At 39.5% G+C, this 16,917-nt stretch overlaps 1 protein-coding gene across 1 annotated transcript in view; it reads left to right on the forward strand.

Annotated features, from left to right (window-relative positions):
* CTNNBL1 (catenin beta like 1) overlaps positions 1-16,917 on the forward strand; it is a 212,165-nt gene that overhangs the window by 80,879 nt on the left and 114,369 nt on the right. Inside the window, exons 6-7 of the mRNA XM_007518449.2 lie at positions 12,205-12,298; positions 15,231-15,322. Of these exons, the coding sequence (XP_007518511.1) occupies positions 12,205-12,298; positions 15,231-15,322 (186 nt within the window). The remainder of the gene's footprint in view (positions 1-12,204; positions 12,299-15,230; positions 15,323-16,917) is intronic.

Consider the following 16,917-nt stretch of genomic DNA (forward strand, 5'->3'; position numbering starts at 1 on the left):
TGATTTTTGTACATTGATTTTGTAGCCTGACACCTTGCTATACTGCCTAATAACTTCCAGTAGTTTTCTGCTGGATTCTTTAGGTTTTTCTGTGTATACTATCATATCATCTGCAAATAGTGAGAGCTTGACTTCTTCCCTTCCAATCTGTATTCCTTTGATTTCTTTCTCTTGCATGATTGCTATGGCAAGAACTTCCAATACTATGTTGAAGAGTAACGGTGACAGTGGACAGCCCTGTCTAGTCCCCGATCTGAGGGGGAATGCTTTCAGCTTCTGTCCATTGAGTTTGATGTTGGCTGTAGGTTTGCTATATATAGATTCCACTATCTTGAGGAATTTCCCATCTATTCCTATTTTTTGTAGAGTTTTGAGCATGAATGGGTGTTGGATTTTGTCAAAGGCTTTCTCTGCATCTATTGAGATAATCGTGGTTTTTGGCTTTGCTTTTATTGATGTGGTGAATGACATTGATTGACTTACGGATGTTGAACCAGCCTTGCATTCCTGGGATGAATCCCACTTGGTTGTGATGAACAATCTTTTTGATGTACTGCTGTATCCAGTTGGCCAAGATCTTGTTTAATATTTTAGCATCTATGTTCATCAGAGATATTGGTCTGTAGTTTTCCTTTCTTGTTGTGTCCCTATCAGCTTTTGGTATCAGGGTGATCTTGGCTTCATAGAAGGTGGAAGGGAGTATTCCTGAAAAGACACAGTATCTGGCCAGTGGCAGAAGCCAGAGGAGTGGAATCTTACCCTGACACCTCCTGCAGAACTCTGTTGATGTTCTCTCCCTTTCCTCTGGTAAAAAGTGTTAGTAGTATTGTTTTTAATGCAGTCTGCAGAGTTTATTAAAAAAAAAAAAAAAAAAACCAAAAACTCCAGCAACTTATATTAGAAGCACCTGGGAACACAGTAAGCTGCTTCTTAGCTCTACTTCCTAAGCCAGAATGCTTGACTTTTAAGCCCCAGTAGTCCTGAAAACCCATTGCTACACTACCCACTCCTTCTCACTTTTCCTCTGGTTTCTTAACACTAGAAAGCATTCATGTTCCATGCTCATTGCTGGCATGAGGTATGAGTAAAGGAGCTGTGAACTCTCGGTGTGTGAAGGACTGTCTCTTACAGAGCACCGAACTGGAGCTCAGCAGGGCCATTTTCAGCAGAATATGATGAAAATTTCTATTGCCATTTTTTTTTCAAACCCTTTCCCACTGTGAAATACTACTTCTGTAGAATTTAGGATCTTTCTATATTCTTTTTTTTTTTCCCTCACAACCCCTGTGCAGAAAGAAAAGAAAGATGTAGGGGTATCCTTTTGTTTTGAGGAGCACCTGAAGAAAGCCTGTAAGACTTGTTCCTTTATGGTGTCTCCGCATTACTGTTTGTGCTATCTTACCTTCCAGGGGTTAATTACAGTGACCCTGAACAAGAGTTCCTGCCCAGTTTCTTGGCCAATTTTAATTATCATGCTGTGCCTGTGTGAATAGAGGAGAGGAGAGAGGAAAGGCTAGCTTTGCTGCTGCCTGTAAAACTTACCAGAAACAGCAATTCACACAAAAGCCCCCTTTGTGCTTTCTGTGTTGCCAAGCCCACCAACAAAAGCTGGATCGTATGGATTTTATTGTTTGGAAAGAAGCAGTTCACCCTCTCTCTTCTCAAGAATCAGCTCTTACAGCTTTATACTGGTGGGGCTGGCCTGAATTACAAACAGTTAAGCATTCTGTACTCCCTATATTATTTGCTTATCTGCAACCAGTTAGAAGCCATCAGTAACTATGAGAGAACAAAACCAGTGGGTGATCTTCCATTTATTGTTTTCTACCCTTGTGCTGCTTCAGAAAGAAGTTTGATAAGTAGTCTTATATTACAAGGGTTGAGCTGTCTTCATAGTTTTAATTTGGGACCAATAATGGTAGTCTATAGTTGCATGAACAGGTAAGTATTAGAGGGTAGGTAGCAAAATTTACTGTTCTTGTCTTGGTGTTTTTTTTTTCCCAGTTGGAAATCTAAACAGTAGAATAACACATTTGTGGGGAAAGAGTGCTGTCTTGGCATTCTTCTTCTTTTTAATCTTTATTTATTTGATAGAAACAGCCAGAAATAGAGAGGAGGGAGGAGATAGACAGGGAAAGAGACAGAGAGACACCTGCAGCTCTGCTTCACTGCTCACAAAGCTTTCCCCCTGCAGGTGGGGACTGGGGCTTGAACCTGGGTCCTTGTGCATTGTAACATGTACACTCAACCAGGTGTACCACCACCCGGCCCCCTGTTTTGCATTTTAAAGATCTTTGGGGTGGTGTATTGCACCAAAGTAAATGACTCTGGGGCAGGGGTTGGGGGGGGGGGTGTTCAGGTCTTGGAACATGATGGTGGAGGAGGTTAGAGTGTTATATAGAAACCTGAGAAATGTTACACATGTACCAACTACTGTGTTTACTGTCAACTATAAACCATTAATCTCTCCTAATAAAGAAAAGGAAAAAAGTTATAAAAGAGGAGAAATATCTTTGGGGTTTGACATTGGATTCGTATTCATCGCTAAAACGTATGCAAAAGGTCGGTCAATATTTGTGTTTAAAAAAAGTTGATTTGGTATCCTGGAAAAGAGACTATATTTGGAGACTTTTTTTTTTTTTTTGAAGAACAGTAAATGTGTTTATTGCTTTGATGGCAATTTTCTGGCAGTTCTCTACTATACCTCTTTAAATAAGACTTTGGACTTCTTGAGAGTTGTGATTGGATTGCAGTCATTTGTCTGCTTTATTGGTTTCCAAGCTTGCCATGTGCTTAGCAGTCTCATGTCTCTGTTCTCTTCAGCTTGGCAAGCCTTGCTTCTGCTGGACCACCTGTAATACTCTGATTCGTCCTTTGAAGCCCATCTTAATTTGTGTTCCCCTAGCACTTCGTACACACTGGCACTTTGCCACATTGACTTACAGTGTTTGTGTGCTTTTCCTGCCTGAGTTTTCTTTGGAGTGGCTATAGTATGAATTCTCCCACCTAACAGCTCTGATTCCATGGAAAAGATTCTTAACCTGACTGTACTCAGTTTCTTTTCCTCTAAAATGGGGAGAACAGTGGTGCCTATTGCACAAGAGTAGAAATAAGAAAGAAATGAGATATTTAATTATATTAGTAAAGTGCCCCCTTATAGAGCAAGCATCCAAATAAATGTTGGTCATTATCTTTATAATTATCTTTATCTTTATAATTTATCTTTAGATAAATTGTTCTTGGCACACTTTCAGAGTTAAGTTGAAATTATTTGGATTATCTGTCACACAGTAAAACAAAAAAAAAAGTTTGTGGATATTTGTGAGCAATTTTTTTTCATATAACAAACATTTTTAAAGACACCATGAAGAAATGAGTATTCAGAAGCTTTTTTTTTTTTTAATGGCATGTGACTAGAAATGAGAGGATAGAAGTTTGGTTTGAAAAAGAGAGTAAGGGGGCCAAGTTAAGCACACACACTACAGTGTGCAAGGACCTGGACTCAAGCTGCAGGTGTCTCTCTGTCTCTTTACCTCTTTATCTTCCCCTCTGCTCTCAATTTCTGTCTCTATGCAATAATAAATAAAAAGATTAAAAAGAATTTTTAAAAAGAGGAAGTAATAGTGATACACAGCAGAATACTATTAGCATGTAGAAGAAATGCAAACTTCTGTGGATCTGAGGAAGAGGAAGCTATCACTTCTGATGGAGAAGAATCAGGAAAGACTGCTGGGCTGAAGGTACTGACCATGGCATCTCCATGTGGAGGTGTCACAGCCAGAGCAGACGGGTATGTGTCGGTGCGGTAACGCTGACCAGGCCAATTAGGAGTTGCAGTTCTCTATAAGAGTTTCACAGAAGTGCCTTTGATGTGGAAAGCCAGGGCATTGCCCTCCTTATCCATTCTTGCCCTCAATTAACCCCACTTAAATGTTAAACTTGGAAGCTTCATATTGCTTTGGCTTGGGCTGCTTGGCAATACATTGTGCTGCTCAGGTGAGGCTGACTTTGCTGGGCTTGGGTTGCTCTAAGGATGCCTACTATATATTTCTGAGTCATATCACTTACCATTTTCCTTATAATTTTATCTGTGTTTGTTCCCAGGCAAAACTCATAAACCACTTCATTTACAAATGTTTACTGAGCTCGTTGTATTCTGAACTCTAGGAACTGGTAATATAGCAATGACAGGAGACTGACAGTCTGCTTTTGTGGAGTTCATATTCTGGTGTCAGGAGCAACAGTAAATAAACAAGGAAACAGATAGTGGTTCTCTGATACACAATGAATTAAAATAAAGTGATACGCTGTAGAGTGACTGAGAGATCACAGTAGGTTAGATTATTAAAACAGACCTGAGTTCTGGATGATAAGAAACTATGCAATTCAGAATGACCAAAGGCAAGAACCCAAGGCAGGAATGAGCTTAACATATTTTTAGGAACAAGAATAAAAAAAAAAAAGTACTGTTCAGAGCTCAGCTGCTATGAGGGGTGAGAGTACAGTTGGGGTCAGACTGCACATACTGACTGTAGATTTTGGTGGTAAATGTGGGTAGGATTGCCATAGGGATAGTTATTGGATGATCATAAGCTAGAGAATAGTGACATAGTCTAATGTAACATTTTTATTATTATTTTGATTTAATAGTGATCAACAAGACCATAGTATAAGAGGGGTACAATTCCACACAATTCCCACTACCAGAGTTCAGTATTCCATCCCCTCCATCGGAAGTTTTCTTTTTTTTTTTTTTTGCCTCCAGGGTTATTTCAGGGGCTTGGTGCCTACACCACAAATCCTCTGCTCATGGAGGCCATTTTTTCCCATTTTTGTTGCCCTTGTTGTTGCACTTGTTATTTTTATTGTTATTGTTGTTATAGCTGTTGCTGTTGGATAGGACAGAGAGAAATTGAGAGAGGAAGGGAAGATGGGGAGAGAAAGATAGACACCTACAGACCTCTTTCACCGCCTGTGAAGCGACCCCCCTGCAGGTGGGGAGCCGGGAGCTCGATCCGGGATCCTTATGCCAGTCCTTGCACCATGTGAGCTTAACTCACTGTATTACTGCCCGGCCCCTAATTTTCTTATTCTTTATCACTCCGGGAGCATGGCCCCAAGATCATTATAGGGTGCAGAAGGTAGGAGGTCTGACTTCTATAATTGCTTCTCCACTGGACATGGATGTTTGCAGGTTGATCCATACTCCCATCCTGTCTCTATCTTTCCTTAGTGGGGCAGGGCAGGGTAGGTGGGGTTCCAGGACACATTGGTAAGGTTGTCTTCCCAAGGAAGTCAGGTTGGTGTTATGGTAGCATCTCCAACTTGGTAGCTGAAAAGCATTAAGATATAAAATAGAACAAATTGTTTAATAATCAGGAACCTAAAGGTAAGAATAGAGCAGATGAGATTTGGGGTGTCCATTTTGAAAAAAGCTAGGAAGTTTATTTTAAATATATTCTAAGGGACCCATGACTTTTCTAATTTTTGCCTCACTCAGTAGCTAACATGCAAGTAGGCTAAAGGTATTGTCCTGGGAGATGGTGTCAGAGTTGGAAATAAGACTAGAAAACTAGATCAGGGCAGAGAGTAGCTCCCAGCTATGGGGAAAGTATGTAAGTACCATTAACTATAAACTCCCATCAATTTGATCTAAAGCCCATATTCAACACAGGGGCCTTTATAACCTCTGCATCCCTGTAGATCTGAGCTTGCTTTCTGTGGTCATAGCTAGGAACATTTCTAGGCTGCACTCATTGCATGATGTAACATTTAGAAAAGACCTCTCTGCAACTGTGTGGATAATGAGTTAATAGGGCAAGAAGGGGAGCTAAAATATTACTAGAGAGCTTGCATAGGTTCTACATATTACCATATGTGTCCTCAAAACTTACTGCTTGATCAAGATTCATTCAATGCAGGGGCTTATTCATTGTTTTTGGACAAGATTACTGCTCAACTCTGACTATTGGTGTTGTCAGGGAGTAAAGCTGAGATCTCTCATAGGAAAGTCCTGTCTGTTACTACTATCTCCATGACTCTATTGGTTTTATTTTTTACCAGAGCTCTGCTCAGCTCTGGCTTATGATGATACTGGGGATTGAATTTGGGGCATCAGAGCCTCAGGCACTACAGTCTCTTGTGTAACCATTATGTTATCTCCTGAATCCATTTCTTTTTTTCTTTTAGTGATTTATAAGACAATAAGATAACAAGTCTATAGTTCACCCCACACCTTCCAACAGAGTCCTGTGCTTCCACATCCTCAATGATAACCACCATAGTTCTCTCAAAGTCTTAAGAGACAGGTGGTTGGTTCCTCATCCTTCTCCTCCTTTTCCTTTTCTTCTTCCTCTTTTTCTTTCCCCTCTTCTTCTTATTCATGTGTTTCAGTTCTTTATATTCTATACATGACTGAAATCTCCTTACTTATTTCACTAAGCATAATCACTTCCATTTCTATCCATTTTGTCTGTAAGGACACAATATCTATTCCTTTTTTTTCCTTTTTTTTTTTTTTAAACTGCAGAGTAATACTTTTGAGTATATCCCATAACTTCTTTATCCACTCATCTACAGATGTACATTTAAGTTGCTTCAGTATTTTGACTATTGCAAACAATGCAGTTATGAACATGGGATTGATATATTCCTCCTCCTTAGTGTTTTCATATCCTTTGGATAAATGTCTAAGAGTGATATTGCTGGATCATAATGTATTTCCATTTCATTTGTTTAAGGGTTCTCCGAACTTTTTCATTGTGGCTGCATCATTTTGCATTCTCATCAACAATGTAAGAATTCTTCCTCCACACCCTCACCCAATACTTACCATTTCCTATTTGTTGATGTAGGCTGTTTTTATTAGTGTGAGGTAGAATCTCAGTGTGGCCTTAGCATTGTGGGTGGGCCATGTGTATCTGTTCTTTAGAAAACTGTCTATTGGAGTCGGGAGGTAGCGCGGCAGGTTGAGCGCACTTGCGCGAAGCGCAAGGTCCTGCTGAAGGATCCTGGTTCAAGCCCCCAGCTCCCCACCTGCAGGGGAGTCACTTCACAAGCAGTGAAGCAGGTCTGCAGGTGTCTCTCTTTCTCTCCCTTTCTCTGTCTTTCTCTCCTCTCTCCATTTCTCTCTGATCTATCCAACAATAACAACATCAGCAGTAGCGATAATAATAACTACAACAATAAAACAGCAAGGGCAACAAAGGGAATAAATAACTATTTTTAAAAAAGAAAAAGAAAAAAAACTGTCTATTAAGATATTTTGTCCACTTTTTTCATATTTTCTTTAATTTTTTTAATTGTCTTTATTAATTAGATAGACAGCCAGAAATTGAGAGGGTAAGGGGTGATAGAGAAGGAAAGACAGACACTTGGAACAATGCTTTGCCACTTGAAAAACTTTCCACTGGCAGGTGGGGGGACTGGGGGCTTGAACTTGGGTCCTTGTGCATTGTATCATATGCACTCAACCAGATGTGCCACCACCTGGCCCCATCCACTTTTAAAATTGCTATCTACTTTCTTTTCTTTTTCTTCTTTACATTTATTTATTTATTTATTTTTGCTGTTGAGCTGTATGAGTTCTGTGTGTCAGATGTGTGATGTGGAAATATCTTCTCTCAATTGCTGGGCTGCCTGTTTATTCTTGTATACTTTTCTTTCAATATGTAGAAGCTTTTCAGTTTGATGTAGTTTCACCTACTTGATCTTGCTTTAGCTTTACTTGCCCATGTGGTTGTATCTCTAAATATATCTTTGGTGTTAAAAGGTCCTGAGCTGTTTTCCTGTTGCTGCTTTTTTAAATATGAGACTTCTGCAACTCCTGGTAGGTAGAAAAACCAATCAAATTTGTAAGAAAGCTTATTGGCAGAATAGTTTAGCTAGAAAAGGAATCCTTCAACCCTCCTCATCTGTTCTTTTTTTTTTTTTTTTTTTCTGTGTATCCATCCACTCTGATCAAGTAGATGGAGGTGTCCGATTCTGTCTTTGAATTTTGTCTCAATATAACTTGCTAGGATGTTGTTTGGGAGATTTGCTAACTAGCAGAAATAACTAGTGTCTTATCAAAAAGCGTCAGGCTCAAGACAGAGTCAGGATTTCCAAGGCCAGTGCTGTTTCGGTTGATGTTTTAATCCCTAAGCAGAATTTGTTTTTAGTTTCTAGCTTAGTTACAGGTCCAGGGAAAAATGGGCATGAGAATGGTAGACCCAAGAGGTTAGAGGTAGTAATATTGAATACCCAATTTTGCTTCTTACAAGTTGATGTCCAGAACTATGCATACATAAATATTTTTCCCAGTTTCTGAACTAAATAACTTTAGACTGCTTTGACCCACCTTCAGTCAGATAAAATTTCACTTAACTCAGCTAAACATAAAGTCTCACACTTTGCAAACTTAAAAGGCTGTCTGTTAGAAATTAGATTTCTATGACAAGAAGAAAGATTTTTCTCCGATCAGACATCATCTATAACATCTCAGTTCTAGGAATTTAATGTGTTGCTTATTATAAAAAATTGTGGTTCCACCACTTCTCAAGCAACAGAAATGGGAAATGTAACTAACAATTAAGGAAAAGGGCAAAGTGATGCAGATAAACAGCAGCAATAGGCAGTTGAGGTTGGTGTGGCCGTTTGATACCCAGTAGAGTGGCTTAAGGATTCAGTGAGATTATAAGTCAATCAGGGTGATTTAGGAAAAAATAAACTGTGACATAGTTTGTATTTCCCCCCTAGATGTTTTTGTTTTCTCTCATATACCCAAATTGTCCAATTAATTAAGGAAAACATTGCAGTGGATTTCAGTGTGAAGTTTTTTGCTGGCTGTGTGATTTGAAAGCAAAACTATTTGTCTCCTTGGTATAAGAGAAGAAAACAGCGCTTTCTTTTCTTTCTTTCTTTTTTTTTTTTTTTTGTTAATTTCTTTATTGAGGGATTAATGGTTTACAGTCAACAGTAAAATACAATAGTTTGTACATGCATAACATTTCCACATAACAATACAACCTACACTAGGTCCTCCCATCATGTTTCAGGACCCACCCCACCCCACCAGTCTTTTACTTTGGTGCAATACACCAACTCCAGTCCAAGTTTTGTTTTGTGTTTATTGTCAACTACTTCTTTTAAATTGGGTTCGTTTCATTGAAGATGCCTTTAAAATTTAGATGGAAAAGAGTTCTGCCAATATTTTCCTCTTAAGTATTTGATGGTTTCTGGTCCTAACATCCAAGGGGTATTGAAATCCCCTACTATTACTGTGTTGCTGTTAATATATTGCTATAGCTCTTTCAGTAGATGTTTGATGTATATAGGTGGCCTCTCCTTGGGTGTATAGACGTTAATAATCTTTAAGTACTCTTGATTGACTGATCCTCTGAGCATTAAATAATGTCCATCCCTATCTTTTTAAGTTTTATTTATTTTAAGGCCTATCATGTCAGATTGAAATTATCTGTTCCTGCCCCTTTCTTATGGTCCATTGGCTTGTATGGTAGTTTTCCAACCTTTCACTTTTAATCTGTGTCATTTTGAGTTAGGTGGGATTCCTGCAGACAACATATGGTTGTGTTGTGTTTTCTGATCCATCTTCCTACTCTGTGATTTTTTAATAAGTGAATTCAGGCCATTGACATTGATACTATAGAATGAAGACATTTTAATGCCATTATTCTAAAATTTTAGAGTGTTCTGATATATGGCATGTTTCTGGTGATGTGATTGTTTATAATAGACCTTTCAGAACTTCTTTCAGGGCAGGCTTAGTGATAGTTGATTCCTTCAACTGCTGCTTGTCTGAGGTTTTTATGCCTCCGTCTAGTCTGAATAATAGTCTAGCAGGAAACAGTAGTCTTGGTAGAAAACCTTTCTCATTGATCACTCACCAGATATCTTGCCATTCTCTTCTGGCCTGTAGTGTTTATGTGGAGAAGTCTGCTGCTAATCTTATAGGTTTTCCTCTGTAGGTGACTCTTGGTTTTTCCCTTGCAGCCTTAGAGATCCATCTCTCTTGTCCTCATTACATCTTTGGGCTCAGTTTGAATTATGTCAATAGAATATCTTCTATACAATGATCAGAAAGTGTCCACTGAAGGACAGTTAAATTTTCTTCTTTCCTCTCTTTTCTCCCCCCCCCCCCCCAGGAAAATGACAGGAATGAAGGGGGTGGATAGTTCCAGAATTGGTCACTTTGGCCACAAGCTTTGTGACTTTGGCCAGAACCTTAGTTTTTTTCACTTTTATGTAAAAGCTGTAAAGTTTACATGAGAGAAAATGGAGCAGTATCTATAAAGAACTGATAACTGTATACAAAGTATTCTGCTAGTTTATTTAAATTTAGCAGAATTTACTGAGTGTATAGTATATAGCACTGCACTAGATTTTACCAAGATAAAGGTGAATGTGGTGCCTTGTAAAGCCTGGGTTTTTATTAGCCCTGGAAGATATAAATAGTGAGTAATGAGGTATCAGAAGGATACATTCAAGTTCCCTTATTAAATATTGAACCAGACTCAGAGTGAAACAGCCCACATATTTTCATTTAATCTTTACAACATACTCATATTTCTTAAGTGGGTAAACTAGAGCAGAGAGAAAGGCTATACCACAGGTATGCAATTGGTCTAATCCTTGATACAGATTAACTTTTTTTTTGTACCATACTCATAATTAGTTCTTAATTATTATATATTTAAAAAAATTTTTTCCTATTTATTTTATAATGGATAGAGACAAAGAGACAAGAGGGAAGGAGGAGATAGGGAGAGATCCTGCAACCATAAACCAAAGCTGAACAGTGCTCTGGTAAGAAAAAAGGAAAAGAGAGAGACAGATACCTGTAACACTATTTCACCACTTGGAGAGTTCTCTCCTGCAGGTTGGGATCAGGGGCTTGAACTCAGAACCTTTTGCATTATAACATGTACACTCAACTGGGTATGTTTCTGCCCAGCCACTATTAGGCATTTCTTTAGTTATCTTCCCTGGTATATTTCTGGCTCCTGAAATGACAGTCCCTCTAAGAGTGCAAATTCTGGCAGAAAGTAGTGAAGCAATATAAACATAGTTTTACCTAAGAAGGAAGCTTGAGTTTTGTTTTTGCAGCAACTGAAATAGTTACTTGATGCATTAAATATAATATACACATGAGGCATTTTGCAGTGCTAAGATTCTTCTTCATGAAGTTCATCAAAAGAGATACAGGCATGGCAAGGCAGCTCACTTGAACAATGTACTTGCTTTATCATAAGCAATGACCCTCGTTGGAATCCAGCCCACACTGTACTGAAGGCAGCTTTGGTACTGAAGAGTCTTTCTGTCTTTTTCTATCTGAGAGGGAAAAAAAAGTATCACAGATAGGCCTTCCTTGACTCAAAATGAGAATAGGCCTCAAGTGGAGAACACTATAGCAGTATTACAACATAGCTGGCTATCTTTCTTTACCCTTGCTGTTGCTACCCAGCTTCCTGCTAGAGTATTGTACCCAGTATCAGTACCCAAGAAAAGATCAAAATTCTACATACAGTTTGTGCTGAATATGCATCACTTTTGCACCACCATTAAGCTGAAAAGTCACCAAGTGGAACCATCTGTGTCAGAGACTTTCTATATTGTTTGATAAAAGTTTAGTGTGGCAAATTAGGGATGTTTTGAGTTGAGTTCTCTACTTTGAGGTCATTGTAAAGTATGGCAAGTAATGATATATTGATCTAGAGAAGTCCCAGTTTGGGGTTTTATTGAGATTGATCTCATGCCAGGATCTCATGTCAGCAGTGTGTACTCACTGAGCTACATCCCCAGCCCAGAAACATGTTCTTGCCTGAAATGTTCATCTAACTTAAGATGGCATTTTCAGAGTGTTTAAATACCACAGTCATAGTACCACTGGACTAGATTTTAGAAGATCTAGGTTCACTATTACTAAGTTTGTAACTTTGAGTTCCTTTAACTTCAGTTTACTCACCTTCAGCTGGGGTAATAATGGTAATGAGCCCACTGGTTCTTTGCCTCAGGATCACTTCAAGGCTCACGAGATAGTGAGAGATAATGGGAGGGAGAGTGAGCACTCTGTAGCTCATTTGCTTTGTTCATTCACTCTCCAGCTGGTGAGTATGGTGATGGGAACTTTTGGTGTTGGGTTTTTTGTTTGTTTGTTTGTGTTTGTGACTTGTACCCCTCTCTCTTTTTGCTTCCTTGTTACTGAAGGTGGATGGACAGGTAGTGGCATTGCTGGTGCAGAATCTGGAGCGCTTGGATGAGTCTGTGAAAGAAGAGGCGGATGGCGTCCACAACACTCTGGGTGAGGGCAGTCAGCATTTCTTGTGTTTGTTTGGGGGCTTGGTGCTCATTTCTCTTCCTCCTCTATAATAGAGTCAACAGAAGAAGTGTTTGGGGTTTTTTTTTGTTTGTTTGTTTGTTTGGTTGGTTGGTTGGTTGGTTGGTTGGTTTTTTGTCTCCAGGGTTATCGCTGGAGCTTGGTTCCTACACTACAAATCCACTGCTCCAGGCGCCTTTTTTTTTTTTTTTTTTTAAATAGGATAGGACAGAAAGAAATTGAGAAAGGAGGGGAAGATAGAGAGGAGGAAAGAAAGATACCTGCATACCTGCTTCACTGCTTGTGAAGCACCTCACACACCCCCTCACCTCTGCCGCTCCCAACAGGAGTGTTTTCTTTTCCCAAACTACCTCTCAGAAACGCAAACCCTTGTGTCAACTTTCCGTCAACTGCTGCTTTGGCTTGACTTGCAGGTAATAAGAGCAGAAATCCACTAGGTAGGTAACCTTCCTGCACAAAAACTGGGAGCTTCTTTAGGAGGCCTTTGCCTTCAAAAGTCAGGATGGAATTTATGGAGTGTGCAGTTTGGGGGTTTTGTCTTTATTTTACAGTTTTTAATGGCCTTATATTGGTGTTTCTTTCCACTTCCACTCAGTGAAACTACAAACATTTTAATCCCTCTTTATAAAGGACATTCTGTTTGAAAAGGGATGCTTCTTTTCTTATGTGTAGATGGCTCTGCAAACTGACAGTTGAAATAACTCCTAATTACTTGGCTGCTCCTCCATCATATGCTCATTTAAATGTGGCCCTCTGTAGTATTTCCCCTCCTTCTTCTTCTTCTGTCCCTCAAATCCCCATCTTTCCCCTGCAAAGTTGCTGAACTAATATCTTACTTAAAATTGTGCTTTTGGGTAATCTTCTTTATCACCAGCAGCTGCCTTATAAAACTAAAGGTGACATATCTGCGAATAGTGCTTGAGAAATGAATGAGGCCTGCCAGAAGCAGAAATTGTGATGAGTCTAGATTTTCTCTCAGCTCCATTTTGCCCCCCACTGATTTGTCTTATAGTTCTATGCTCTCTGTCATGAGAGTTATAGAAAAAGAAGAAGATGCAGCACCTACAGGGTAAAAGAAGAGAAAGCACAATGATCTGTGATTTGAGGGTAGACTATAGGCTAGGGCCAGAATTTGAGAATGCTCCAGTTAGCCTAGTGCTCAATTTACTGAACTGATAGCTTGTCTAAACTATTGACAGTTAACATAAAGGGCCTGGTGTCAGGGAAAAGCATCAGCCTGTAGAAGTCAGAGTAGCTTCATCTGGTTGCCTAGTAGTAGCTCAGGAGAGTCACCTACCTGGTGGAGTAGATAAGAGGCTGATTAGTCATGATTCTACTCCTTAAGAGACACACTGGTGGTTAAGTCTTGAACAGAGTGAAAAGATAAAACTGTACAAATAACGGCATAAATTCAGTTGAGGACGCTGGATATAAGAGAAGTGGAAGGGTTTCCAGATTAGTGGATACGGATAGGAAGCAGACTGGCTCAAATATGAAGACAGATGCATTTTGACAGAGAAATGTGAGAAGGCCCCTTAGGAAAGGAAATAATCATTTTCAAAGCCATGATGAATGGGCACAGACTTTGGGGAAAGAATAGAAATATAGTGACAGTGGGAGGTGGGAAATGAGGACTAAATTTGTGCGGGTTAAGGGGACCTTGTAAATTATAGCAAAATAATTAAATTTTATTCTGGTGGACTATAGGAAGCCATCTAAAATGTAGGCAAAAGAAGAGTACAAAGGTATGGCATATTAAAGCGAATGAGTTGAATTTCTTAGAAAATGTGAGAAAGTAATTTAGGGTATTGTTATGTTCTTTATGTTGCTGTTTTGTTCCCAAGGCTTGGCTTTATCTTCCACTCTGAGGAGACTGCCAATATATATATATATATTTTTTTTTAGTAGAGAAGTTGAGCAGAGAGGGAGAAAGACAAAGACACACATACATACGTAAACCTCTCTCTGCAGCCCTGCTTCACCACTTGTGAAGGGGACTTGAACCTAGGCCTTTACACCCTGTAATGTGTGCCCCCTTCTACCTCCCTGCTTATTCTCTAACTTTCCTCGGTGAAGCAGACTTGAGCAAATAAGTGGGGAAGAAGTTGGGCAGTGTGGTTTCTTCAGCCTTTTCTCCTTTGCTGTGACCCAGTATTCTGGTCATTGTGCTTGGCTTTGTGATAGTAACATTCTGAAATAAGGAGAGGGAGGGGTCTTAAAGGACAAGTTTACAATAACTGCCTCCTTGATTTTTGGGTTTTTTGTTTGTTTGTTTGTTTGTTTGTTTTTGGTTTTTTGCTTCCTTTGTTTTTATTTATTCTTTATATTTCTTTTGTATTTGCTTCTGAATACCTGACAGTTACCTCTGCCAGCATTTCCCTTCTATGCACAGTATTTTGTCTGATTAAGATTATGTTTGCTTCCATGTAATATCCAGTAAAAGAGAACAATAAATGGATGAATCAGGAAAGAAAAAGAATTCACCAGTTCCTGATTTCATTTCCCCTAAGTTTTCTGCCTACCTTCCATGTCGCTTCAGTCATAGGTCTTTAGGATTTTGATGTAATGAGGGCAAAGAGGGTTTTCCCAAGTAGTTATCTCCCTCCATCTTGTGTGTTCTGTTCTAGTGCTATTCCCTGCTAACATGGAAGATTTATCATTTGTTCCTTTGGTGAATTTCATTATTTTCAGTGATGAGTTTTTCTTGTAACGAAACTTTTCCCTAGATAAAAAAAAAAAAAACATTTCCCTGGATTAAAAAAAAATTGACAACACAGCATATGGCTGGGAAGAATACTAGGAAGAGGGATAAAGTGCTTGTTATGGGAAGCAAGCGTGTTGCAAATGGAAACAAGGTTGTTTTCCTCCCCAAAGACCGATGTCTGTTTCCCTCCAGCTATCGTGGAAAATATGGCTGAGTTCCGGCCTGAGATGTGTACAGAGGCTGCCCAGCAGGGCCTCTTACAGTGGCTATTGAAGAGGTTAAAGGTAGGTTTGACTCCTTGGGACTTTGGCTCAGAGTTCTCTGTGGTCTGGACATGAATGATGCCTGGCCGTGAATACAAACATGCACACATGCACCTTTCCAGAAAATAATCTGAGCCTTTGGTTTTTGAACTGGACTTGTTTCCCTTCACATCTCCACTACCTTCTTTCCTCAGTATCTACATTTTTATTCTTCAAAGCACTGAGGTATCTTGGTGTAGTGAGAAGTGAGGAAGAGGGAAAACAACACAGTTTATGTGATGGACGGGGAACCCACATTATGGATAGGGTGCTTGGAGGTTAGGGCCCGACTTTAAAATATACAAAAGAATCCAGCAGTTTTCATCTCTGAATCCAGCATCATTCTTTTACATCAGGCTTGATTCTGATTCAAGGTTCCTTCACTAAACTGTAGCAGAAGGCTGAGGAGGTGTTGAAACTTGATGGAGTCTTCCTCCCCCTCCTCTTCCCCTTCTCCTTTTCTTCCTACCTCCTCTTCCTTCCCCTCCCCTTATACTCTTCTTTCGTTTTTTTCTCTTTTTTAAAAATAATATTTATTTATTTAATTCCCTTTTTTGTTGCCCTTGTTTTTTATTGTAGTTGTTGTTGATGTCGTCATTGTTGGAGAAAAATGGAGAAACAGAGAGAAATGGAGAGAGGAGGGGAAGACAGAGGGGGAAAGACAGACACCTGCAGACCTGCTTCACCACTTGTGAAGTGACTCCCCTGCAGGTGGGGAGCCGGGGGCTCAAACCAGGATCCTCACGCTGGTCCTTGCGCTTTGTGCCACCTGCGCTTAACCCACTGCGCCACCGCCCGGTTCCCGCTTTTCTTCTCTTCTATCCCCTCTCCTCCTTCACAACCCTCTCACCCACCCACCCCCATGCCTCCAACTGGTAACATAGGAGGGAATATTGAGACCTTTGGGTGTTTGGCTTGGATTCTATACTCTTATGAGAGTCCCCCCCAAAAAAGCTCATTTGATAGTCCAAGGCACTGCTAACTCATGCCTTCTAGACACAACATCAAGTCAGATTGGTGTGTAATATTCGGGGCATAAATAACCATTTGCTGTCTCTAAAACATTTCTTCAGGTTTTCAGGATACTTAAACATTAAAATGCTATTTGGTTATTTTTCTTGCAAGCAGATACCCTGAGAAAAAATCCTTTCCATGCTCAGAACATTAATGAAAGAAAGTCCTGCTCAAGGACAAGGCCAGCAGGAAAACATATCTTTTGAAGTGGTGCACCTAGTTGAGTGCACATGTCCCTGGTCCTCACCTACAGGGGGAAAAGCTTTGTGAGTGTAGCAGTGCTGCATGTGTCTGTCTCTCTTCCTGTCACGGTCTGGCTGTCTTTATCCAGTTAATAAATAAATATAATTTTTTTTAACAAGCAGTATATATTGCTCCTATTTTTTGTAATCTGGCAAAGTGTTATGATCTTCACCATCATAAATACAGTGGTGAATTATTCAGAATGCTGGATGCAGATATTAACTTTAGATCAGTGAAACTAAAAATAAATAAATAATATATTCCCAGACCTACTATTCCTATCTTTGTCTTTGGTATATTGTAGAGAAGTTCCACTTGTG

The sequence above is a fragment of the Erinaceus europaeus genome, chromosome 1, assembly GCF_950295315.1.
Source record: "Erinaceus europaeus chromosome 1, mEriEur2.1, whole genome shotgun sequence".
Taxonomy (NCBI): Eukaryota; Metazoa; Chordata; class Mammalia; order Eulipotyphla; family Erinaceidae; genus Erinaceus; species Erinaceus europaeus.